A 27,185-nucleotide genomic window follows, 5' to 3' on the forward strand; every position below is an offset into this window, starting at 1 on the left:
AGTGTACCCTTCATGGAACAGGGAGGTGACATTCAGCATCTTTCAGTGCTTCCTTTGGCTTGACCTACTGGTATGCAGCCAAAGCTGTCAGATATAATGTAAGTTGTGTCAGAACATGAACTAACAGTACCAGAACAGCAGCACCTCTTGTGAAAAGTGCTTGCTCCTGATTCCGTGCTATACTATATAGTGGTTAGAGTTATGCAGGACAGCCTGTATTTTTCTTGCGTCATCCACATGCTAATTACAAAGAGAAAATCAGAAAGGTTTTAATGGCAGTTTGCTGTACAGGCTGTGTCTCTCAGCCTAGCTCTGCTAGCTTGTCCATGTTAAGATTCTTAAATAGCTCTACTGTGTACTATCCAGGATGAGTCAGTTTTGCCTTTAAAATCTAGCTCTTAGAAGAAGAAAAAAATGAATTGGTGGTGATGAACTTGACCTTAGAAGTGAGTCATTTACAGGGCAAAAATACATGAGAGAAGATCAGAAGAGTCTTCATTTTTCCTTTTTAAGTACCTGTGGACTGGAGGTTTTCACTATTCTCTTGGATTAATTCTATTCATGTAACATCAAAATAGAGAACTATCACAGGGGATTATCATCAGAGTGTTCTAATACAGTCATTCCAGGTTACTGGCAGAAATAAGTCTCAAAGAAAAGAGCTACAAATAAATGAATAGTGCATAGCATTTTTTATTTTTTTTTTTTAAGAAAAATAATTGATGGATGAGCACACTAGCACACAGGGCAACAGATGCCTTTCTCCAGGCAATGTAGAGCCTTGTTACCCAGGCAGTGGTGTCAGATTGTATTAAATCTGCGGAAGCCATCCTCCTACCGTGTGTTTTATAGTCAGTCCTTATATCTGTAGGAGAATTTTTACTTTTGCTCTGTTACGAACACACATTTCTGCCTTCTGTTCTGCACTTTAAAAGATGCAACTTATATATAAGGTAACACCATTTATTTTTAATATCTCTCTTTTTTATATATTTTTAATGGGTATTTCTTTAATTGTCTCATGTTTTGTGAAGTATGTACTGGTGTGTGAGCCTTTATATCTGTGTAGTGATTTGGGCACCCCTTAAAAATAGCACACTGTAGGATTGCTTGTGTTTGTATGCATTTGGGAGGGCTGTCAGTTTTCTGATTCAGTTTACTTTGCAGATGCTGAAAAGATCATCCATAGTGGTGTTTTCTCAACTCAAAATGCCTGTCTGAGCTGAATGCCTGAAGCATTCCTTACATCCAGCAGGAAGTATCCTTGCTGTTTGGAATTTTGACTGGCATGCTAAAAACCTTTCAGATTCTTTTTCCAATTATGCTAGTTACGGTCCTGACATGAATAAAGCTTGACTGGCATACCACCACATATGTAACACATGGAAGTATGGTTTGCACTTCATGCATTTAACTTGGTAAAGAAGCTTAAGCTGTGTGCAACTTTTGCCTACATACATCAGGAAAAGCTTGGGTTTGGTTTGTTCTGGAGCTAGTTGATGATAATCTGGGACAATGCTTTCAATGCTACATAGTGCTTCTATGGTTTCTTTCCTTATCATTAATTCTCCACTTTTATTTCCTTGTTTGTAAAATTTTTGGGTGCGTGCTAGACTAGTAATTAAATTTCTTCAAGCCCTTGAAGGAGATTGGTGAGAAGCTTTTCTGGAATATGAAGTACTGCTTCCTTTTCCCTTGCATGTTAGCCTGCTAACATTTAGTCAGTGTTTGCTTTTATGCTGTGTCTTGGACTAACTGGCTTGATGAGTTCTTAATCTTCCCTCTACTTGTCTTTATTAACAGATACAGTGGATTGATTTGCATAGGTTAAATGGTAGACCTCATTTGACTCCAGTTAAGTGTTGCTTCCTAGGCACAATTAAATTGCCAGAATTGTTGCATACAATGAATAAATGAAGAACAGGGGAGAGGGCAGCAGGGGAAAAAGGACAAAACTCTCATTAAACTTGTAAGAAGAAGTCAGAACTATTTATATAAAAAATTAGAAAGGATGAGGGAAGAGTGTGTTGTAATGATTTCCACAAGCTGTTTTTTTGACTGGTACTGGTTTGTTGTCAAGAAGTTTAAAAATCTAGATCAAGTTCCAAAGTTAACTGTGAAATCCCACAAAATCCCCTCTTAGGTCCAGGCAATAACAGTGGTGCCTCTTCGCATGTCCCTTTTAGAATTTGGTAGCTATTAAATTGAGAGGAGGAAGTCTGTAGCAGGGAATCCCTGGCATTCACAAGCAGCCTGGAGGCAAGAAGCTCATGTCCAGCCTATTGCTAATAAGTCTGTCATTTGTGATGTATTTGCTGACCTCTTCATTCTGTTGACTTGGAGGTTCTGTTTGGAACTGGCAGCTGTAAGAGCTGAAGTGAGAAGTGCTGCCCTGTTGTTAATGAATTCAATGCTAGCTGCCAAGTAAAGGAGAGAGAATAGAAAAATACTTTTTTCAGTGTAGCATCTTAAGGAAGTGTAGCCTTCATGTGTGAGAACCTGGGGACTTTTTGTCTCGCTTAAAGCGTGTTTGAAGTTTCAGAGCTGCTTCAGGATCCAGCCATAAATCCAAATTAAACCAACTCACAACATAGTAAAAAGGTAATCAATCAAATGTGTCAGATTCCCTCCAGATGAAAAATACCTTCTTGTGTGTCACTCTGGCCCCAGTCAAATGAATGTATACAAAGTGGTGGTATGACATCACTTTTGAGAGGAGCAGCCATAATCTGGCAACTTTAAGAGCCTGACCATGGGCCAGTAAGAATTTATACTGGAAATCTGAGTTATCTGGTCTGTACATAGAAAAAAACAGTAAAATTGTCATCTTCCTGTATGTGATTTCAGTTCTCTTTTTAATATATTAATTGCCTATTTGTTGAATTTTAGTTTTGGGGTAGCTGGGACTAAGTTTGGTCTGGTTTTGTTGAAGGTTTATATTTAACCAATCTGGAAAATACTGAGGTAAATATTGTTAAGGGACCAAATAGCTGAAATCAATGCATTAAGCAGAAAGTCACAAACTGCAACGATGCATAGCTATTACAGCCATGAGAGAACATGAGATGTAGAAAGAGTACTATAGAATAAGTGTGCTTCTCCAAGTAATAGCATCTGGAAACATTCAACAGTGGAGAAACGGGTTGTGAGGAGCTTCGAGAGAGAGCATAACTGTTGAAGTACTATTTATACATACTGCACAGAAACTAGCTGGTGCTTTGGGCAGTAGTATGTGCTGCTTCAGTCAACCACATCATGGGTTACTTCCAGGGATATGACTGCTAGTACTATGTAATAGCTAAACTATTGAACCTATCAGGATTCTTCTGTCAGAACCCCTGTTTTAAAGGTCCATTGTTGAGAAATGACTGAAGTCAACAAATTGAAGCATATTGTGGGAATTTCTGAGTCCACAGTAATTATGACTTGAATAATTTCTGGAAGCCATAGCCCAATAAAGGAACTTGGCTAAATAATTTACGAGACTTTGGTTCAGTTTCTGGCTTTTACTATATGTTTTTGCTCTGAGACCTTTGGTGCATTGTTTATTCTTTGTTCCTTAATGCTTTTTCTGAGAGCAAGCAAGCTAAATGTTGTAAGTATGCCTGTAACTAAGGACCAGTGAAACTGGGGTAGTTACTGCCCTGCTTCTATTCATCCTTGCAAATAACATGATAAAATGTATTTTCTTTAGATAGGACTAAAACCCAGCCCAGTTGCTGTGCCAGCTTTCATAAACTGTTTTTCATTATGGAGAATTGAAGTAGGGTGTGAAAGATGCTGGCCTAGATTGCCATCAATTACTACTCCTCTCCTTTCCCTTCCCACCACCCCATTTCTGGTTGAGTTCCTTTTAATAACATTATTAAAACCTGGTAACTCATTGTCACTTGTGCCTCATTAAAGTCAGCTGAGTAATATTGATTTGTAACAAGTGGAAATGGATTCATTAAAGTCAATGTCAAATCTGTCTTGACAAGAGCCTGCTGATGTAAAGGTTTCAGAGCAGATAGTGTAGCTTGTTTTCACCTTGTAAGATGCAGAATAGATACGTAATGCTTTACAAGTGACTTTCAGCAGTTAATAGGACGCAGTGATTTATTTGCATATCCAAGGAGCTGTTCTGTGCAGCTTGTTGCTATTATAAAAATATTTACTGATTTAATTCACCCCTTTGCAATGGAAGCTAAGAAATCCTTCTCATTTTGGCCCTCAGGACTGTCTAGCATCTCTCAGAACCTGACTGTCACTTTAATTGCACCCTGAATAACAGCTTTAACAGAGTTGAGAAATTATAATTGCTGAGCTCCATATGTGCCAGGTACATCTGCAGTCAGAAGACTGAACATGCTGCAGTTTGTCCTCTTAGTTTAGTTCAGTGCAGGAGTACTTGATGTGTAGTCAGGAGAACAGCTTCCAAAAGCTGATGAGATGTTCTGATACTGTACCATGGTGGTGCTGTAACATGTCATTATTTAAACTGAACTGATTTTCTCTATCCTTTGTGTTCAAATTTAACTGTAAGACTGGCACTCCAGGTGTGGGCATAACAGGATCGTATGTGGAATTCATTCATATGTTAAAATTGCTGGTACTCGGAATGGTATTTTCTGTGTGAAATGTTTTATAAAACATTTTAATCTCATTTTCTGTAGACAGAAACTATTCATATGATCATACTATTTGTTTAGCTGACCTTATAATTTTGAACCCAGTGGCTGATTTCAAACAGATTTGGATGTCCTGCCTTCTTAGATGTTAGTCACGTAACCAGTAGGCAACAATCTGTCTGCTTCACTGGTTAATGAAGCTTAGGAAACAATTTAGGTACACAGTTTAATAACTTCTGTTAATTGAAGACACTAGTGTTCTATTTAAAGCATGAATCTTGTGTGCAGGGATTTAAGAAAGGTATGCTTGGTACAAAACATTTTTGGTTCAGGCAGTATGAAAACCATTTCAATATCAGAATGTTTAATTTCTTTTTTTTTAAGGCTTATATTGGTAAATCAAGAATTGGCAACTTGGGTTTTTTTATATTGAGAATTTTAAAGAGAAATTGTGATAAAACATGTGAACAGTTTTTCTTTACACCTCAGCAGAATTACTAGAGAAATCTGCTGATAGTAGTGTGGGTTTTAATGGTGCAATATTGGAAATAATTTTAAATCAGTCAGAAGTGGGCCCAGTGTCACCAATCTTAGCATAGTTTTTGGCAAATATAACCAGTGTGTTCAGAAGAGAATGTCTAGTGCACACTGTTGGATGGAAAGATTACAGATTGCCCAGCATGACTGATTGCAACTTTCATAAGGAATTGAATTGAAGATTGAAGCGCAGACAGCTACCTTTGTCAGCTCCTGTGAAACAGAAATTGTGAGATACATTAGAGGATTATGCTGCTTTCTCCTGAGCTGCATGTATTTTGATTTGTGTGACCTGACAAAGCACTTCTGCATGTCTAGTTTGACCTTTGACTGTATATTTGAGTTCTATTTACTTGTCCTTTTTTCCTCCTTATAGTGCTGCCAGTGTAGTACACAGATGGTCTACCCAGATTCTAAAAATACTTGTGCTAGAATGTGTATATATTCATATATTATATATTATATATTATATATTATAAATAAAGTGAAATAGGAGTGCATAAAAATGTGTGCATGATTATACATTGCAGCTGTGGGCTTTTGACCTCAGAATGCCTTCTGAAGACCTAAGTTTGATAGCATGACATTTTTCTGGAAGCCAAGTCCCTCTCTCGTCCCAGCTGTGAGACAGCCAGGTCTGAGCTCTTCGTTACATCCACAAGGAGACCTTTTTTATTATTGTTTTTATTTGCACCAGGCCTGTGAACTCAGATCATCTCTCTTTGCTTGCACATCTTTAATCAGATCATCTACTGAAAACGTGGTTTTATGAGAGAGCCAACTGTAATTGCAAGCTAATCTGCTGCTTCTGTGCTTTCTGCACCTTCAGTGCCTTTTGGCTCTGTGCCTGATATTACTCTTAATAGTTTGTTAATACCAAATAATGCAAAAACATTGCTTCCTTAAGCACTTAATAGGATGTGCTGTAATGGAGATGAATGGTCTATAACACTCTTTACTTGTGTTTTAGGAAAATGAACTGAAGGATGCTGGGCAAGAAAAGAATCGCCTGAGCCTTCAGTATGCAAGTGTGTCCCACAAAGCACTGCAATATGACCAGGTAACATAATGAGCACAGATCTCATACATTCATTTGTTACAGAGATCAGACTGCAGAGTGGATAAAAGTGGATTGTTTCCCTGTGTTTTTTCTTTGCATTTTAATATTTCACAATATAATGTTGAAAATCTCTTGTCCAGCACCAAATGTCCTAAGCTCTATTTAGTAGTTGTTATTTCCCCTGTAGCATGGCACATGGCATAGTCTCAGTTATTCCAGATCCTGATATAAAAGCTATTTTAATAGTAAGCATTTTTCTTCGGTTCTTCTTTGTACCTTTTATGGGACAAGGCATACCTTTCTGACTAGAGTGTGATTATATCTATGGCAAATACTGCATGGTGACCAGCATGGAAGGAGAGGCTGATGTGCCTTATCTCACCACATATGCATCCAGTGGAAGAAACATTACGAACCAGCCAATTTACAGGGCTACATTTAGCTAAAAATAAAACTCCACTCTAGGATTTCTACAGGGCTGAAGTGAGTTGCTCGGCAACCTCATTCATATCAGAAGAGCTGTAACTTACATAGACTCTGATGAAAGCCCATCCTCAAAGCTTGCAAAACAGTGGTAGCTGTACCTTTTCATATCTCTGACATGCGAGTGTCCCAGGGTAGCCCACTGCTGAATTTCCAAACCAGAGGAGCTCTGATAAGTCCCCGAGACAATGCAAATGACTAAAATTCAGAGGTGGATATGGATGTACTCTGCATTTTCTGTGTAGTACCTGGTTTCGAAGCAGACCCGAAATTTCCTGTTGCTGAGGTTTCATATAAAAAGACTCTATGACAGGAGGAAGACATGTATAACAGGATCACTTAATCTTGTTCATGTCTAGAATTTCTCCCTTTCCTAACGTTTTTCCTCTTTGTTGTTTACACATCGCCTTCACTCTTCACAAGGCACATCAAGTCTTACTTGGGTGGTTTTATTTTCTAGCTGACACAGAAATAGCACGGAGCATTAATGTAGTGAAGGCTCAGTATGTTGGTGACACGAAAAATGTTAGCCCTCTTACTATTAGAAAGGCAAGAACTACGTGGTTAATAATGCTTTATTTTAGGTAGTGCTTACAGCAGTGAAGTGCTTGAGGTACCTTGAAATATCCAGTAAAATGAATTTAAAATATGAAGGTAAAATATCAACCTTTGACACATTAGCCACTGAATAATAAAATTACCATTTACTGTTACAGTGTCAGAATTTGTCATACTGTGGGTGTTTGTGTCTTCAGATCTATTCGATACTATGAAAGGCACAAGGCTACAGTTCTGGATGCCTACACTGGTAATTTAATATCCCAGCCTCAGCAGAATCAGAGACTTGCTGCAAGCGTAGCCTCTCACTTCTAGCAACGTTAACTACATGCCATCCTTGCAGTGTGCTCTTATTGCTAACAGACCTCATGTTTTCCTTCTTGCATATAAGAGATTTTCAGAGGGAATTATTCGGGGTTTTCTCTTTGGTTTTGTTTTGTTTTGACTACAAACAGTGAGCTCGAGGATAGGTTGTGCAGTTTAGATTACATTTTACTAATCACAAAGTGGGAAACTGTGCAACTTTGGATGGAGGCTGGAGCAGAATACTGACAGAGTTAGGGCTCAGCCCTGAAGGGGAAAACCTGCCTAAAATAACTTATTCTTGTTCACCCTTGAGAGCTGTCCTGAAAAACAGGCCAACTGCATCCAGTCATATGGGGCTGGAGGAGTATTTATGCATTCTGTTATGTAGCACAGATAAAACTGCTGCTCATTTATGCACAAGGTAGTGGCTGAAATTTGACTCTAGAAAGGAGGAGAGAAAGAAGCTAGCTACCTTAAATCCACAAAATGAAGCTGAAATTTAAATAGCTTACATGATTTAGTTTTGGTACTCTGCATAAGAGAAAGTTTTATTCCGGGAGTCCAGTACATGTGAAAAGATTCTGTGTTCTCTTAGGAGTGCTGTGACACTGGGCTCTTATTTTCCTGTTCATCTGAATGTATATGGGATAGTGCTTTTATGTAAAAAGAGAATAGGTGTTACACATTCAGAATTTATTTCCGTAATACTTGAAACCATACCATTTTCATGGTAGTTTTGTCAGTCATGTTCTCTGAACAGTTGTTTGAGAAATCGGCAGGTCTTTAATGTCCAGAATCAAGGCATATGGTGGGTTATAAGGCTGGTGGAGCTTTTCACCAGTGAAACAAACTGCTGGTTTGCTCTGGGGAGCTGGTGTTCAACTAGTAGTTTCTGTTCAAGTTTTCAGCAAGTGGAAGATGCTTTAGCAGCATACTGGCTGTCATAGCTGACTTAAATGAGGGCACATTTAGCAGGTGTGAAGGTATGGGATGAAAACTGAATTGATTGGGGCATTGAACAGAAGAACATCAGAGATCAAAATGTTCCCTGTTTCTGCCATGAAATTAAAACTGTTTATGATGGCACTTTATTTAGGTCAACTGTTTTTGCCACTGGGAGCATTGATATTTTAATGTGCTCTCTGTGTAATTCAAGTTCATGTATATCCCATATGTTCTTAAACAGCCTATTTGGAGAGAGCATTTAATTCACATTGAAGAACAAATGTTATCTAAAAAAAAAAGAGCAAATGATAGACTCAAGTTTTATGCTGCCTTATGGGTTGTATAAATGTGTCTATCACCACCTTCTATGTGGTATACAGTCTTCAAAGCAGAAAGTATTGGTAAGAATGCCCTTTAGGAATATTTAAAGTTATCAGTATTCCTGGGAAAAACATATAGCAGAAAGGTACCATGCTCAGTAGCTCCCCAGAATGACTCAGGTTGTGATGACAGTAAGTTTCAGCAAATTCTTTACAAAGGTAGTAAGTTGGTGTCAACTGTTTTAGAGACAGGGAAAACTAAAGACTGAGGAAAATAACCTTTTCTTGAAACTTGATCAAAATATTGTACTTCATTCACCCTCAGTAAATAAACTGGGAATCACAGACAATAACAAAATTGTGTTGTTGACAGTGATGCTTCATTGCTTCCTTTTTTTCCACTCCATTATTCTTCAACAATATACACTGACTGATCTGAGCAACGAAATGCAATCCAAAGGATGCAGGAAGTTAATAGATTCTGAAAATCCAACGTTTAATAGTTTCCTTAGTTATAAAGAAAAGAGGGAGGAGGAAAAGAAAAAATCTCTGCACAGAAAAAAAAAATCATGAGGTTGACAATAATTGCATCAGTTCTTGTGGAAAACATGATTTGTTCCATTTTCCTGTTTCTTTTTTCTAGTCCACTGCACCCTAAAGAGCCCTCTTGCAAAGATGAATACCAGGGCTGGCTGCAGCCATTTAGATTGTTTGGTCTATGGCAAAATTTGCAAGTTAACAAACTGAGGCCAGAAGGCAAATAAAAAGCCTGAAGAGTTTCCAAAACATTCCTTTAGAAAAAGTTCAGGAGATCTGCATGTCAGAGACTGCTTAATGCCACTCATTCCTTAAAAATCCTAAGGAATTACAATAATTAAATTGGGAAAACAAAAAAAAGAACTTGTCACTTCCTTTACTAAAGTGAGAAGGAAACATGAGCTGCACCCAGATGAAAGGCTGTGCTGTATCCCAGTACTTGGTACTGGTTTGCCTTTCTTTAGTCCATAAACCTGCCAGCATTGTTCGTGCTTCTGTGCTGTGTTGCACCTAACAAAGGAAAACAGATGCTTCTCAGAACACTTCACTAAAAATAATATGGATCTTTCTTTTGCTTTCTTACCTTCTAAAAGCATGGCAGGGAAGTGGAAATAGTATGTCAACATGATGTATTTGATTTACCCAGGTGTTTATTGCTGATGGGTTTTCAGTCTTAATGTAAAAGTTGCAGCTCCTGATATGATACAAACTATGACATTCCTATTGTTATATATCAATACGTGACACAAAGTTATAAGATGGTCAGAGATAAGAAATAAAATTTTCAGCTGATCTGATTTAAAGAAAGAACTTTTCCATGGCAGGATAAAATAGTTTAGTATTTTATTTTCTTATTTTCTATGTGTGTTTATGAAGTAGTCACTATCACTGGTTCACAAAATCCTCTTATCGAAAGACTTAGTCATACTGAAATGGTTAAGATAGCACCAAGGTACTTAAATTAAGTCAATTTACATTAAAGAATAAAGGTGACTTACATTTCTATGTTTACATTAGATTTCTGCGTCTATATAGTATACCCATTTCTGATGCCTCTGAAATCCAGAGAAATTAGGAGTTGATTGTCATTTATTTTGATAACTTATTTAAATTTGCATAGCTACAGTTTGGCTGCCAGATTGTAGTCCTTGTTGAAAGATGTTTCCTGTATGCATGTATATGAGATGCACACAATTTCCTCAGTGAACATTTCATTCCATCTTTCATGCTTCTTTCCTAAGTTCTTTGAACTTTTTCTCCTTTTCCCATTTTAACATGCAGAAGTGTTTGTGACAGATACAGTTTTCCTTTTGTTAATTAGCAGTTTGGACAATGATTACATTCTGTTTTTTCTAGGTAAAATCAGACTATGACCATCTTAGAGAAACCCTTCTCAGAGTGACCAAAGAACGAGATTTGGCTGTAAAGGGAAAACACCAGCTCCAAGCCAAGCTGGAGAACTTAGAGCAGGTCCTAAAGGTATGTATAATGCCATAAAATCCAACAATCCAGTACCTCTATTACTTGATTAATAGTGCTGATGTTCATTGATTAAATAAGATGGAAGTCAGTAGCTTGGTAAGCCAAACCTTGATAGATGGCCCAAGAGTAATGGAGGATCTGTGATGTGGTAGAAACACAAACTAGTTTGAATGAGCCACAGTTCCCAGTTTTTCTTAGTTGTAGAAAATATGGAAGCTGTGATGTGGAAAGCTGCCACTAAAACATGTCTTGAAGAGCATTAAGCAGCTAAGGTTATTAAAAAACAAAACCCCAAACCAAAACCCCCAACAAAGAAGCCATGCAGTTACAGCTTTTTGCATCAGTGAGTGAACTGCACTGGTGAGTACTACAGTGAGAATTCTTGAGAGAGAAAACAATTGTAAACACTTGTCTGTAATTCAGCCCATTTAGAAAAATGAAGGATGTTTTCAGTCTGTTTAGAATGTAAAATTGATCTGGTGCTGAAACTTTTCTGACAAACTGCCAAAGAGCTGCTTATTTTTCATCTTCTCAAGCCCAAAATTTTCCTTTTTCAAACCACTGAAGTGACTAGCAAAGGAGGGATGAATGCCCTGGGAGTAGGAGATGGAAGTGCAAGTAGATGGTCCGAGATCTGAAATTGTGAGCAACCTTTTCTTTGCAGAGTGTTTTAATAATGCTAAGTGGCTTCAGCCAGTGCTTGTCATAAGTGCAATCACTTATGTAAAGTTGGATTTGTTAATGATTTTGACTTGCATCAGACTCACTCTAAAAATGGGCAAAGTAGTTTTGCAGTTGGCTGCATCAGAATAGATCTGAGCATTTGGAGGTGATTGTAGTTATGCAAATGGATACCTATCTGGATTTTAAGGAGAGGTTTTGTTTTGGCTTGTTGCATTGCTAGGATGTTGTTGAAACCCTCTCTCAAGCTTTATTTGACATTGTTTAAGAGATGAGGAGGAGGTCTTCCAGCCACAGGTGGAAATGAAAGGTGGTTATAAGTCACATCCTTCTTTCTGAGCCTCCAAAAGACTGGGATTATCGGAGGTAAACTGACTGCTCTGTTGAACCAGCTTACTATAGCAGCCTCTAGAAGCATGAGCTGTTGAAATAACCAATTTAGGCAATGCTGAGGGGAGTTTCCTGTTCTATGTATTGTTGTGCAGTGAATTATCAGTGTCCTATTTACCAGTCAATAGGTGGTACTGATGGAAAAAATCTAGAATTATAATAAAAATAAGAAACACATCTATTGGGAAAGGAAAAATGAAACTGTCAAATTAAACAGAAGAGTGATACACTGCTATCTGTCTTTACACTAATACAGCTTTTCCCATGAATAAGTAGGAAGTTATTTCCTTCCTTTTCTTCTCTGGAATGCAAACCTGGCAGTTCCGCAGACCTTTATTATTAATTTGCTCTTTCACTGTGAGCCATGCGCTAGTACCTATAAAGTAGGATCAACACCTAGAAGCTGTGCACCCTCTATCATGACTATGGGATTCCAGCTTGATAGCTACAGAAATTCACTTCAGAGAGCTCGTAGTGTAGAAACATATGAGGAAAAAAGTCATAGAAAAGAAATGAACTGTGAATTCATGGCTCATAAAACAGTTGAGGATTAGATTTTGCTCTATGTAAATTGGCATTAATTCTCATTTCATCAAATTAAAATACAAATTATTATTGTCTGAACTCCTGTGTTGCTAAAAAAACCCACTTTCATGAGCAATAAACCTCTGTTCAGATGCTGATTTTGTGAGGCTTATATGGCTTTGAACACTTGAAACTACTCTTAATAATGGATTTTGTTCTGTTTTCTTAAAACAAATTAAAGAACATACTTTCCTCTTTGGCCATACCAAACAGTTCCACTCTTTAATTAGGTTATCTGCTGGCATTTGACTTAATGATTTTCCCAAATTTCTTCTGTAGAAGAGCTGAATCTGGTTATTTGACTGATTTTCTTTAACTACTACTGCAATAATACTTCTAATGTTAGTGAGAGAAATATCCTGTACATCTCATAGTTCTTACTGTTCTGCTTAACAACTCCTTCAGAGTTTTCCTTCACTGAAAAAATAACCCCAAACTTGTCTGGTGGGTATAGGAATCCTGGCTTTTCATGTTCAGTAGTTTTGTCCCTTGAGCAGAACTCTTATGAGCTGGCAGAATTTGAACTTGAATAGTCTTGAAACCTTTTTGGCACTAAACTATGCCCAAGCAGATGCAGTTAATTGTATATTTCACATGTGTCCTCATATGCTCAGAAAATAAGTAGTTTGAAAAAATGGTTTACAGTTTTCCAGTCATTGGTGAGACAAGGGGAGACAAGTTTAGAGAAATATTTACCCTTGCTTTCCTGTCAGAAGAGGAATTCAGTTTCTCTTTTGAGAAATTCAGGATGTATCAGCACAGCAGAAAAGGGAAGATAAAGAACTGCTGAACTAGCTAACTTCTGAGAATCTTCACAGTGCCTCTCACATAGAACAGCCCTGATTTTCTGATGTGTTCTGCCAGCTTTTCCCATTCATTCCACTGTAATGGTGCCCACCCATCTGCAAGCGCAGATGAAGAGTCCTTTTGTAAGAGTACTTGGGTGGGAATTAAATTTGCTCCCCATTCAGCATCATGTATGAGTTCTGTCTCATAAACAAGACTTTAGGACTTTAGTACGTGAAAGCCATTTGAGTTTGTTCTAGCACTAACCAGTTTCACATTTTAGAACTGTGTGAGTCCCTGCTATCGGAAAGGATGGGTTCCTTTGTTTTGTTTGCAGCTGTAGTCAACTGAAATGTTTGGAACTAGGATGGACTACTCACTGTCAAATGCGGAAGCTGGAAAAACAAGTTTTTGAGCAGGTCCCTGAATTGTTATTTCAGAAACAGCTTATACTGCAGGACCATCTGGATCTGTAGTTTGAAAGAAGCTATTTCAGATGCGGATTTGCTTTCTGATGTTAGAGTAACATTATTAGGACCTCTAGAAAGGGTGCAGAAAGGGAAGTGCAAGTATACATGTCTAAAAAGTTCTAACCCACTTCACATTAAGGACAGTGATAGCAAGGGCAAATGGATTGTAACCACCTTCAAAAACCATGGCAATGTGATCACTGTAAAAGTCAGTCCTGAAGGAAGATGCAGAAGAAATTCAGCAGCTTAGAGCTTTCTCCCTGCTGGTCTTCCAGTGATTCCTGGAGTCCTTCTCTACTTCCCTAACCTATTCCCCTCAGGCTTGGAAGAAGAAATGACAGCAGCTGATGTGCAGATACGAAGTGCAAAACAGATTTGCAGACAGAACAGGTTTGTGAGCAGAGCAGGAGGGGAGGAACTGCTTCTGGTTTGGGGGAGATTTAATTGCTGTGCCGGGGGGGATGGACAGATGCTGGGGTGAAGAGATCCTTGCTGCTTTAAATAGTAAGTAGATCATGACAATACTAAAAATGACAGAGAGGTACTTTAAGGTTAACATAGATGACCAAATAGTTTCTTTTGACCTTAACATCTGTGAACTGTAGATCATTAAATATGTATTTTAGGAAACAGAGAAATTAAAAGCCAAATTTTATAGATTCACTGTGTGGTCATGGTATTAATTATTTATTGATGTCTCCAAAGGACTAGAAATGTTCTGTAGTAGCTTTTGTAAAAGTAATAAGAACTTAACAGTATTAAATAATGCTGTACCAAATCTGGTACTAAATCTTGAGAGAATGAAGGGAGACCTTTGGTTTCTTACTGATAATTAAAGGTGTAAGAATGACTTGATTGCCTCACCATTTCTTGAATATAAGAAATGTGTTGATGCTCCATCAGTGTCAAGTTTTACATAAGACTTGATGGAAGCTGTTGAGCTCAGTAAATTTAAATCATAATACTGGTTAGCAAAAATAGGTGATGTTCATTCAGATGAGGTGAGAATCGGAACCATTATTTTTGGTCATTGTTAAATAGAGAGAATAGATTCTACTCACTAACAGATCCATTTAGCTTTTCTATTACATGCATACTTTCCTATGTGCATACTTCAGAAATGCTGACAGTCAAGACACTGAATCCTCACAACACTCCTGGAAAATAAGCCATAGCTGAGAGTGAAAACTGATAAATTGGAAAGATCTTTGATTTTGTTGTTGTTGTTTCTAATTGATACCTCAAATAAAAATAGAAGCTTCCCAAGCAGAGGCCAAGGGGAGTATTGGAGACATTTCTGCTTCCTTTGCAAACGTACCCAGGTTGAGAGAAGTCAGCCCCCCTGTGCTGTCCCTTTTTGTTGTGAGTAACATGTAGCAGAGAATAACACCTCATTAAAGGTTAGCAATATGCTTGATAAAATTTTCTCCCATACACAATTAGGTATTTTGGGCTCCTCTTGTCAATTTTAGCCATGTGTTGCTATTTCAAAGTGCTGATTCCTAAAAGGTTTGTGTGAAATAACTCATGGTGCTGCAGGTAAGATATTGTGCCTCTGCTCTGTGAGTATTATAGGAATAATATGTAATTTGGAAAATAAAAATCTTTAGTACCAGTTTCGCCAGAGAGATCAGAATCTATAGATATCTTTCTTAACTCCCATTTATGAACAGGGTGTTCGAAAGTTATAATGATATTGGGAGAATAATATTAACTTGTAATGAAAAAGATTTCTATCTGCAAGGGTATCTTGACAAGGGTTCAGTTTCTGCTCTTCCCAAGAACCTTTACCATATTGCTTTGAATTAGTAGCAACTGTACTTTGAAAGTTGTTTTTGAGTACTGTGTAGTCACTTCCGTTCAAATTGACCTCTGTTAGTTTTGCTTTAATTTGCTATAAATAATAGAGATTAGCAAAGGTAAGCTATTTCTGTGGGTCATCATTTGCAAGACAAATCACAAAAGCGTATCATAGATAAAGAGGCATTTAGGGAATTGCCAAGCTATTTTTAGTCCCAATCTTTAATTTTTCAGCAAAATGCCATATATAAATGTGTGCCTGATGAATAAAGTGGGTACTGTTCACTTGTGCATCACAGAGGCCATATCACTGCAATGACAGTCGTATATTGTAACAGAGATTGCTGTTCAGAATGCCTGAGTTTAGCATTGGCAATGTGCCTCTAAGTACTGACCATATTAAAATCCCATCCAGTTTCCCTGTTGCCTAACAGTGATACCAGAGATCTTTAATGTTGAGAACATCTGCATGCCTGGGAATAGCAGCATGTTTGACTGCAGGTAGAATGTGTTAAAGTCTCCTGATAATTTTTCTGCTTCCTTTGAAACAGCATATGCGAGAGGCTGCTGAACGGCGGCAACAGCTGGAGTTGGAGCATGAGCAAGCCTTGGCTGTTCTCAACGCCAAACAGCAGGAAATTGAACTCCTGCAGAAGGTAAGTGGAGAAAGGGAAAGTCAGGGGGAAAGGTGAATTGCAATGACAAGAGTCATGGAACAGATTTCTTGGTTTGAAGGAATTTAAACCGCAGCTGCCAAACTGGTTCCTGCATGATTGCTTGATGCACTTGTAACAAGTGGATGTTTACTGTTGGGTTTACGTGGCTGTACTAATGGATTTATAAATGTTACTGCCAGCAAACATTAACCTGAGCAATATATGTAACTCCTCAGTAGGGAGAAAATTGATACAAATATATCTATTTCCTCTGTATTTCCATTGCTTCCCTCTATATTGGGCTCAGGAATATTTGTTCATTTTTTAAATGTCGGGAAGGAAGGAATCCAGTCTTAATTCCATGATAATCAAAATAGGGGAATCCACCATTTTCTTGTCAGTTGGCTGGAGCAATTAATCATTAAGATTAATTAAATAAGCACAGATTAATTTGTCCTTCTGTAGCCTCTAGGCTGTGGATGTCCAACACACCTCCTTTCCATCATTACAGTGCAATGTATATTGACAGAAAAGTAATTTAAGTAAATGTGTTACCTAAGTAACTATAAAGCTTTCCATCATTAAACAGGAATTGCTGACTCACATTTCATCCAGAGATGACCTCCCAACGTACCAAGTACATGTGTGTTAAATTCCTTCTTCCTTTTTTTTATTGAAGTCACCTAATTACTTTAAAAAGTACCATAAAATTAAAGTAGTGACTCCCCAGGCAGTAACAGGTGACGTTTCACAGTGGGTCTATCTTGTTGCTGTTGTAAAGTTCCTAATGAAACACAGAAATGTGCACTTCAAAACAAAGGAAGTTGCTGGTGCAGTCTGATGCATTTGGTGATACATTTAGATATTCTAAATAAAAAATCCACTGTGTTTTTTAATATGTGTACACACTGATCAGATTTCCAGCCTAAAAGGAAGAATATAATATTGTTCATCAAGGTTTTCTGTTGATGGGGAATCAGATGGTCTTTTTCTCCAAGAAAGCCTTGATGCAAGACAGTTTGATGTAAAAGAGAGATAGCTATTGATGCAGGTTTTCTAATCCTTTATCAAGAACTCATATTCTGGGTAGATTTTATTAAACTTGTAATGATGGACAACACAAGGCTTTATGTCACCTGTTATCATATATTTGGTAATGCTCATGGAGCCAATATTTATCAGGTGCTATCAGTAAGACTTATTACAGTATAGGAAGAAATATGACTGCGTGCAGGTCTGAAGGAGGATTTATTACTGTGCATGACAGTGAAGTATAGCTTGCATGTATGTTTTCAGTTGTGACTTTATGGCTTGACCCAGCTTCCGCTGAAACCAGTAATAGAGTAGGGTAGCCGTCACAGATGATGAAAATGAAGTTAACATAGCTGTGTCAGTGTCCATCATGGGAATTTCTGGCCCATTAAATTAGAAAGTCTGTAGGGTGTTGACTTTTGCAAAACTGGAGTTTTAAGACTTGCCTTTGATGAGGAATGTGCAGATTGTGGTCTTTGGGTTACACTAATAAAGGAGCAAAGAGGCAAAGTTAGTGTATCATACTGCTCTCAGCCTCATAAAATGGTTAATAAAAAACATTTTGCTTACCTTGGGCAGGCTTCAGTAAAGAAGATAGTGAAAACTTAAATGGAAATAAAGTAAGCATAAAACAAGATTTAGACTTTTCCCTACCAAAAATTTATAATTCAATTTCTTAGCATAAAATAAACTTTTCTGCAATTCCTTCTTTTCTTCTTTGTCTCAGTTAAATAGACTAATGTTGCACACCTGTTTGCAGACAAGCTTTCTTGTGGTTGCCTTGAAGTGTTTTGTGAACTATTTATTTAGATGATAATACTGTTGCTACATGTAAAGAATGAGCTTAGGTTTTGTGTTGCTTTCTCCTAGCTGGTGTTGTAGGTGTCTGCACCTCCTGCAATGTAGAATAACAGCTCATTTTTCAGTTTTAATGTAAAGGGTTTCAGAGATACTTCTGGTATGTTCTTGTCTCACAGCGTGTTGAGCATGCTTGTCTTTGTCCCACAAAATACCAGTGCTGCTAACATTTGCTGAGATTCAGTCTCCTAAAAATAAGCAGTTATTTCAGTGGCTTGGAACCAAATCTCTGTAGTAATATTGGCAGAGCCACCCCTTCAAAATCATAATTGGCTTGGGATTTGGGTATACAGTATGCTGCTTTCTGTGGTTAGAGCATACTACTTGTGGTATGACTAACTGATTTTTTTTTTCTTTCTATTTCCTTTTCCCTTTCCCTTTTCTGTTTTTATAAAATCAAGGCTCAGGTTGAAGCTAAGAAGGAACATGAAGGAGCAGTTCAATTGCTAGAGGTAAGAAGATACCCTTAGTGTTACCTTTGCTTGTGGAGGTTCCACTCTGTATGTGATAACTGTACAGTATCATCACTTTGAAAGTTCAAGTAATATGTAGGCATATACTTTATTATTTTTTCTCTTCCAATGGAATTGCATCCTTTAAAGATTATAATTCAGATAGGAGTGTATTAAGCTGAGCTGTTGGAAGTGACGATGTGTGTACCTCACTTTTTCCTTGTATAGAATAGAAATGTTGGTACTGTTTTTTGTAAAATACTGTCAGGTATATAAAAAGGAAGTGATTAATTGTGGAAGTTATTACTATCTGGACTGGAAATATAGCTGCAAATACCAATAAGTTACCTAATATTCCTAATTAAATACTGTGTAGTAAGCCTATGCAACATGCTAAAGAGCCAAAATTTTTAAACCTAATAAAAGAATTTGGACACTGAAAAGCCTTCAAAGGGCGTAGTAGACAGAGAACACTTTATTCTTCTTATTGGAAAACTGTATTTTCTAGGCAGCCTGAACTGGGCAGATACACATTCAGATTTTCAGTTAGAATCATCAGATGATTCTGTTTGGAAGGGACCTCCCTGCTCAAAGAAGGGCCCTCTTCAAAATCACTGTAGGCTGCTCAAGGCTTTGCCCAGTCCATTTTTAAACATCTCTGGGAATGGAGATATGACAGCTGTCATGGGCAGCCTCTTTCAGTCTTTGAGCACTTTCATTATGAAAAATATTATTCTTGTATCGTGTCAGCATTTTTCTCTGGATGCTGCCCATGTTCATTGCCTCTAATCCTATTGCTGTTTATCACCAGCAGTGGCCTTTCTTAGCATTTCCCAGCTATGCTGCAATATGTTTGTAGAATTTGCCAGTGACTATTGGATTTAGTAGGTAAATGCTGTTAAATAAATAAAATTTTGAGAGATGGTTCAGCTATCTGATTTACTAACTTTTAAGGCACTAACTAGCTGCACATACTGACATCATCCATAAAGGCAACATCCTTCATAAAGATAAAAAAAATCAGTGTTTTCATTACTAATTGCTCATAGCAGTTATGACCTTGGCACAAGATATTGCCTCTAAATTCAATAGTAGCTTTTCAAGCCTTCCTTCAACTCCTTATTCCTAAAAATCTCCAGTCTAGTCTTTGATTTAGTCTTTGCCTAGATACAGAACTGCATGTGTCTTGTATAGAAGTGATATGAAGAACAGGAGGAAATTCTTGCTCATATTCAAAACCCATTAGATTTTCTGTCAGTTTTAGTTTGAATAAGGAAAGGTGTGCAAAACCCCTTTGTTCTAGGTTTGAGTTAAATTTTACCAGTTTTAAACTGAGACTCTTATAATAATGGAACCTTTAGAATGGATACATACAATTATGGTTAAATTACATAGGAAACCACAAAAAATGAATTGAAATAAATTAATACACTCAAATATCTGACTGCTGCTGACAGAACAGTTTATTCCCTTTGCTGCTTCTGTTTAGAAATGCAGGTTGACCTACAGTTTTGTGCAAGATAGGACAAATTACAACAAAGTGAAGGAGAAATTATAACTCCTGTAAGGAGATTCCTAAAGCAAACAATTCCTCCCTAGTTTTTCAGCTTGAAGAACAGATTCCTTAATTTCCAATCCTATTTTTTGAAGGGTAAGGTTAAGTGTCAGAAAATACAGATGCAGAAGTAAACCAGTTTTTCTGCCTGAGGAAAAGAAAAGCCACTGAATGGTTATTTGGTCTTAACATAAAATACATATCATAAATAACATGGGATATTATAGATTATAGCAGTGCGTTGTCAACATTTCAGTTAGAAATCTGTTCTAAGCAGAAGGTGATTTCTTTTTACCTTTTTCTGTCTGAGCACTTACTGGTCATGCATTGACAGAAGGTGTTTTTTGTGATGCACTGATCATCTTAAAATATATAACTGTTTATTTGTATCTGTGAAAGTTATTATTCCCACAGAATACGTTTTACTCATTGGCTTTCGTTATCATCACGTATGTTAAGTTTGTCTTTCCTTTAAGGTTATAATATTAAATTATTATTTAATGCCTGGTGGAAAGTGTGTGATGCAGGAAAAGAGAAGTAGAAACAAAGCAGGCAAATGGTTGTTTACCCGCCTCAAGCTAATCAGAATTCCCATTTAGCTGATTTGTCTGTGACCTCTGATTTGCATAACCCCATTGTTTCCTAAGCTTTTGCTTTTCATTGCCATGAGCCTGTTTATTTTCAGTGTTTTATTTAATGTGCCTTTTGCAATGTAAGATCAGCAGTGGTACTGATTTCTGGAATGTTCTGTAGTGCGGTTTGTGTTAATGCATGTTTTTATGCGTGTTAACTGTTCTAATGTATTTTGCTTTGAAATGTAAAAGAAGTGTTCAAAACTGTTTTTCTTTGTTTGTTTCACATCTCTTTGTTTACTATGTCCTATTTGGAATTTATTGCTTTGCACTTCATCCAGAACACCTTGGACAGCATGCAGGTATTTTAGGGCATAAATTCTCCTTTCCCTGTCATGAATCCTGCGCTTTGACCTTTAAAATGAGTATGATAGCCCTGCCTAACCTTGCATGGGATGTGTGCTAGAACCATTGTTACGCAAGCATGCTTGGCATTTATTGGCCTCATACCAAGTCACTTATATCAGAAGTTTTTTTCTACAAGAGATTGATTTTCAAATCTGGCATGACCTAATGAAAACCCAGAAGCTGGTTTTGACAGCTTATTTCTGATGAGCATGCCCAGTAGGAATGGTTTGGTAGCTTATTCAAGAGGGTGCCTTTCTGACTGTGTGGATTTTGTCTGAATTCAGATTGTTTCTTTGTTAATACAGAGATAATTTTATGTGATGTTTTCTCCTTAAGTTGAATTATTGAACCATCTATTGAAAGCCATTGCTTCTGTGTAAACAGTTAAACCATGAAATGGTATCTCCATAGCAGAATATGTGAGCTAATTACTAGTCTGAATTCAAGCTGTCCACCTGGAAAGTTGCTCATTGTCATACCTGTCTTGTGTGAACAGTATTTTTTGTAATGGATGAAGTCTGCTTCATTTTCCATTTAAGAAGCTGTTTACATTTTAGAAATAGCACTATGTATTGTATGAGAAACTTGGCAAGTCCTAGGTGGCATACATTCAAGTGTGGTCTGCAGTAGAGAATGTGTTTTGATACAGCCACTGCTATAGACCCAGGTTTCAGGAGATCTGGTAGACCTGGCACTTTTATGTCATTGTTAGGATAGGCTGTACCACGATATAGAATAAAAATTCTTCTGAGAGCATAAGCACATGCCTTGCTCTGCAGTAACATCCAACACGTAGGTTTTCCACAGGAAGGTGAGTCTGTCTGGGTAACAATAAACCTGCCTCAACTGAAAAAACAAAGATGGGGATGGGCTGCCTCCTACCAGCACTGTTGTGGATTTTAGGACAATTTGTTCTTTACGTAGTAACAGCTTTGTACTCGCTTCTAACTCACAACCTTGATAAAAAAGGTAGTGAAGGCATTTTTCATCCACGCTTCGTACTGTCATAAAAGAACAACTTGAAGTTTGTAGATGCTCAAAAAAAAAAAAAAGTCAAATATAAAGTTGCATATGAAATGCAAAGAAGTTTTAAATTAATAAATAATAATAATACATGAAAATAATTATCTTTTTTCCAAAATTTTTTTATTTTAAGCCAGCCTTAGCATCTTGTTCAGGTCTGGATTGTGATGCTTTTATTTTTTATTTTATGCTAGAGTTTCCATAACTGCATGTGGAAAGGTCAGTATATATTCTTAGTGAGTTGAATACCTCATCCTTAAGTTTCCCATTGGAAAGAAGGGATCTAAAAACCCACATCAGTTTACTACTTTGTTTGTTTAATGTTCTTTTAAAATTGTACATAGATGAATTATTCATGCAGCAAATTAACAAGTAGCAAAGGTTTATATTTTGGTTACTCAAAACCACAGTGAAAAGATGAAAGACAAAAAACCCACCAAAAGTCAAAGCACTTAATGTTTGTGTAAAACTCCCACAAGGTCTCTGTAACCGTATTGTTTTCGATTTCATAATGAGGCAGGTAGATACCCCTGAGACTTCTTTGGCAGAACTAAATTAATTTGTGTTTTATGAATATGAAGAAATTATCCCCTCAAAATTCACTGTATCTTTAAAACTGTATTTGTTACGAAAGAAAGGAGCAAACAGTACCACCTGCTGTAGTAGGAAATTGAGATTTTTGTGTTCTTCTGGGGACTATAAGTGTTTTGTTTGTCTTTAGCTGTGCTAAGATCTTTTTATAATGGTATGTAATATATGTAGTTTTCTTGATATGTAGTATGTGCAAGTCTTTTTATATGAACTGAGAACATTTTTCTTTCAAGAAAAAGACGTTTAATACAATTAAATGAATCCAATTGATATCCAGACTTCAATTGTTAGCTCAGTTGTTTAACTAGGCATATACTATAAAGGGGGTTTTAATGAAGGGAAGTCATGTTTGTTCATCATAAAGCATCAGATTAGGATATAATTTATTAGCTTTTTACATAAGGAGCTTATTACTGTCTTTGTGGAGCTACTTCTACTTGTTCGGGTGGCAGCACATAAGACCATGAGTGCTCCCTAGGTCTAAAATGGTACTTTTGCTCTGACACATTTTCAGAGTACAGAACAACTGTTTGCTCCTATGTGAAAATCAGACTTCACAACTGAGCTTCTCAGGAGCTTTACTGGTTCTTCATTATTTGCAGCACGTGTTATTATGCTCTTTCCTTACTCTCTGGGCATTGTAGATTTGTGGGTTTTCTCTTTGGGAATATCTGATAGTGTATACAAAAAGATATGCAGGCTGTTTATAAATACAGATTGAAATTTAAATGCATTCTATTGAAAAAATCATTGTATCTTTAATTTAGCTGGTACAATGAATGTGCAGATTTGGATTTCACGTTTTGACTCCCCTTATGTATGTTTTGAGTGGAAGTTGTAAAGTCATAAATTCTCATGCACTTTGTCATTTCAGCCAAGGAATCTTTCCATCACTTCATCCATTTTTTCACATCAGGAATTCGTAAACTGTATGTAGGCAGATTTCCCAAGTCAGCACACAAGTTTATCTTTGAAGTTCTGTTTTGTTGAAGGCTGATGCCTCAAAATAAAAATGTTTGCCAACAATGACATTTTGGTACTTCTCACAAGCTTACACACATTCTCCTCTCGGCTGGTGTCTGGATTACTTCTCTGTGGTTTGGCATCTATAGTGAGGAGCATTATTTTTGCAAGGGAATTCAGCCAGTAGCTAGGCTCATATTCTACATGAACCACTGTGGGCCTTTTTTTGTTGTTGTTGGGTTTTAATACATAAATGTTAATCTAGCAACTCAGGAGTCTTCAGCTTAATAGCAGAGGATTGGCAAACCTCAGAAATACATCTGAGGTTTAGGAAAAGTTGGAAGAGTGCACTAAAGTGACATTCAGATGTGTGTAGAAGTCACAAAGCTGCAGGATCTGTTTGCAGGTGTTCTTGGCAGTGATTTTGTTCTAGCACTGCCAAAAATACAATGAGGAAATTTCCCTTTGGAAATTGGGGATTAAAGGAATATTTACTGCAATATTACAGGGCTACTAAAAGGTTTTGTTCTAAACATGGGTGAGAATTTAGGGGCAGAAAAATGTGATTGTAGGCCTGTGTATCCCAAATAGTTTGCCTATCCTGGCTTCCTCGTACTGTAGGAGAATCTGATGCAGTCACAGCTCACTCTGAACTCAGTCAAATGTCTGTGTGATGTCTTGCCTGTGCAGGCCAAGGTCCGAGAGCTAGAGGAGAAATGCCGGATGCAGAGCGAGCAGTTTAACCTGTTATCCAGAGAGCTGGAGAAGTTCCGACAGCAAGCAGGGAAGATTGATCTCCTGAGCAGTAACTCGGTGGCATCCTCAGATATCTCTGGTTCTCCCGGTAAATCTCTGTCCCAGTTAATGAATGGAATAGCCACCTCTATAGGCAAAGGTAAGGACCAGCATTTTATCTGTAGTTACCTGTTGTACCCTATACGTTTTAAGGTGTAACTCGATGTAAATAGAGTTTGCTTGTACAAATGGAGGGCAGAATTTGCTTTGCTCCTGTTTTGTGACTTGTTTAAATTTCAGAGTATCTTTTAAGTCTTCACTGAGGTTGTTCCAGTTTTATTCAGAACTGTAGAGTAGAATTCTCTCTTGTTGAATATAGTGACAAGAAACGTGTTTAGAGTGTTGTATTCTTTATGTAAATATCTGCTTTTCTCCTGGAAGAATAAAGACTGACCTTCACTGTTTCAAGGAGAGGGTCAGATCTGCTGTCTTACTAAAATAGCAGTTCATGAGGAAAGAAAGCACACACCCTCCCACATTGCATTAGCTATTACATAAAAGAAACTTGTAAATAGACCTGGATACAAAATGGAAAAACTGCATGGAATATTTTTGACAAACATGGAAATGTATTTGGTTTAGTTGCATTTGCTCAACAGAAAAGGCATTTCCCCGTACAAACTTGTAAGTAGAACATTAGGAAAACATTTCAGTGCAAGCAAACACTGACTACAAAAACACAGGTATAGTCACAGTGATTTTGGTTGGAAAGGGGCTTCATGGGATATATTTTAACAGAACAGAATAGGGATAATATCTACAGTTGCTTATTAAATTACACCTATATTGTTGGTCTTTCACATATAGCGCTCAGTAACTTCAACACAGTATATATTTTTCTAAGTGAATTTCTGTCTGGTCATATCCTGTTGCCAGAAGCAACTTCTCCTCCTAAGTACACGACTTTGCTAACCATTCATTATTCATAAGAAAATTGCAAAGATGAAGGCAAGAGGTTACCTGAAGACACTTGAAACTAACTTGCACGCAAATCATGTTAGATTGTACATTTTAACTGTGTTGTTATCAAGGCTGAGGAGTATGCTCACCAGCTCCATATCACCCATGCTAGAATGACTTTGTAACTACCCATTCCACAAAGGAACGCTTGTCAGGTAATTTCCATTACTTACAAATTCCCCCCAGGTTGTTTTAAAATAAGTATGAAGAGGAACTGGAAAAATGAAGTAGTCTTGACTTTTATTTATTTCATCTTCCTAAGCTTTGAGAGAAAATTTGAGGCATAGTGCCTAGAAATCACAAATCATTTCCCTATCATTACAGATGAGCAGTTATTTTCAGTGAAGGGTGCTAAACTCAATGTGAAATCAAGTCAAAAGGAACCAAGGTGACATCCTTCTTTCATTTCACTTCAGTAACTTTGTACATTGTATGCCTCGGGTTTTTGAGCACAAAATTTGAGCTGTTTGCAGGCTTGCCCACTGTGCTGCATACTTGTTTAGAGGCGTATCTGGAGCTGCGAGTCTTACATAAGTGGGTATTAAAGTGTGCTGAATAGAGAATTCAGAAGGCATTACCTGATAGCTGTAAGATTTTGTAGAAATTTAATATAAACAGGATTAGCTGCTCATGTCTCCAAGGGCGGGATTTTCAAAGCAACAATTAATTTTAAAGGAAAGGTAATTAGGTATTGGGATGTCCTTTAGGGAGCTAGTGAAGGTCAGTCTGTATCTCTGGATAGCTTAAATCTGGATTGAGATCTGGAATTGATATAAATAGGCCCCAGTCCTCAAGTAAAAACCAAGTAAACTTTCTGAGGTCCTCAGGCAAACTCTCCAAATTAACTTACTTTTATTCTTGAAATGCTAATGGAAACAGCTTTGAAAAAAGCCTTCAAAACCTAACAAACAGACATCTTCCAAGAAATCCTTGAATTAAAACCACAGAAAACACAGCTAAGTGCGTACTGATGTCATTTGAAGGCCTTGCTCTATAAACCTTTTCTTATAACCTACTGATTTTTATATGACTTATTGTTCAGGGACTGCAGCACTGGTGTATAAACATCAGAAATCCTAGGACAATATTCATTCTCAGGATGAACGCACTGATAACGGTAATGTTTGAGCCAGTGGGGAGGATTTCTAATTATTGAAATCAACTGTTTGACACTAATGATGGTAATGCTACAGCAAGTTCTTCAAACCAGAAGTGCAGTTATTTTTATTATGTGTGAGGAAGAAAGAGCACAAGAGGGAACACAAGGACAGCTTTCAAAGCAAAGCAAATGACGGAAACAAGATCAATTTATGACCAGATGCTTTGCCCTAATGGGTGATGTTTGAATGGAAATGAAATAAACCTAGCCAGAGTAGATTAGAATCTAAAAAGTTCACTCTATAGATATAATAGTATCACAATCAGATATAGAAACTTTAAGATCTATTATTAATCAGATAAAAGACTCATTTAAATGGCATTTCTAGATAATTTAGGTAGTCCATAATGAATCAGTAGTTCCAATAAATAAAATGGAGGTTGTACTGATTTTACTTACAAGTATGGCCAGCGCTACTTGTGTTGGGACATTTAAATTAAGTCTGGTGCTCTTCCTTGCCTCTTTCCACAAAAGGGTAGACTTCCTTAACAGATACTTGGCAGTCAGGGGAAAATAAAGGCCGTTTTGAGGGTATATGGATTTTATGAGACTTTGTAGACAAAATCCCTTTGGCTTCATAAGGTTCTTCTCAAGTATTTAGAGGGGAGGGG

General features: G+C 37.3%; 1 protein-coding gene across 10 annotated transcripts in view; it reads left to right on the forward strand.

Moving 5' to 3' along the window:
- The window catches only part of RIMBP2 (RIMS binding protein 2), a 132,074-nt gene that overhangs the window by 72,408 nt on the left and 32,481 nt on the right, over positions 1 to 27,185 (forward strand). For 9 of the 10 annotated variants that reach the window (XR_009725741.1, XM_061355380.1, XM_061355379.1 and 6 more), the window contains exons 6-10: positions 6,118 to 6,207; positions 10,713 to 10,835; positions 16,102 to 16,206; positions 18,498 to 18,548; positions 24,351 to 24,555. Coding sequence is in view for 9 of the 10 variants with exons in the window: in XM_061355380.1 (XP_061211364.1) it covers positions 6,118 to 6,207; positions 10,713 to 10,835; positions 16,102 to 16,206; positions 18,498 to 18,548; positions 24,351 to 24,555 (574 nt within the window). In the remaining variant the exon portion in view is untranslated. Of the gene's footprint in view, positions 1 to 917; positions 954 to 6,117; positions 6,208 to 10,712; positions 10,836 to 16,101; positions 16,207 to 18,497; positions 18,549 to 24,350; positions 24,556 to 27,185 lie in introns of those variants that run through there. The other variant, XM_061355382.1, reaches the window with a different exon arrangement.

This window comes from Neopsephotus bourkii, unplaced genomic scaffold, assembly GCF_033783945.1.
Source record: "Neopsephotus bourkii isolate Nb327-2 ecotype Australia unplaced genomic scaffold, CSIRO-AGI_Nbou_v1 NB_795, whole genome shotgun sequence".
Classification (NCBI taxonomy): Eukaryota; Metazoa; Chordata; class Aves; order Psittaciformes; family Psittacidae; genus Neopsephotus; species Neopsephotus bourkii.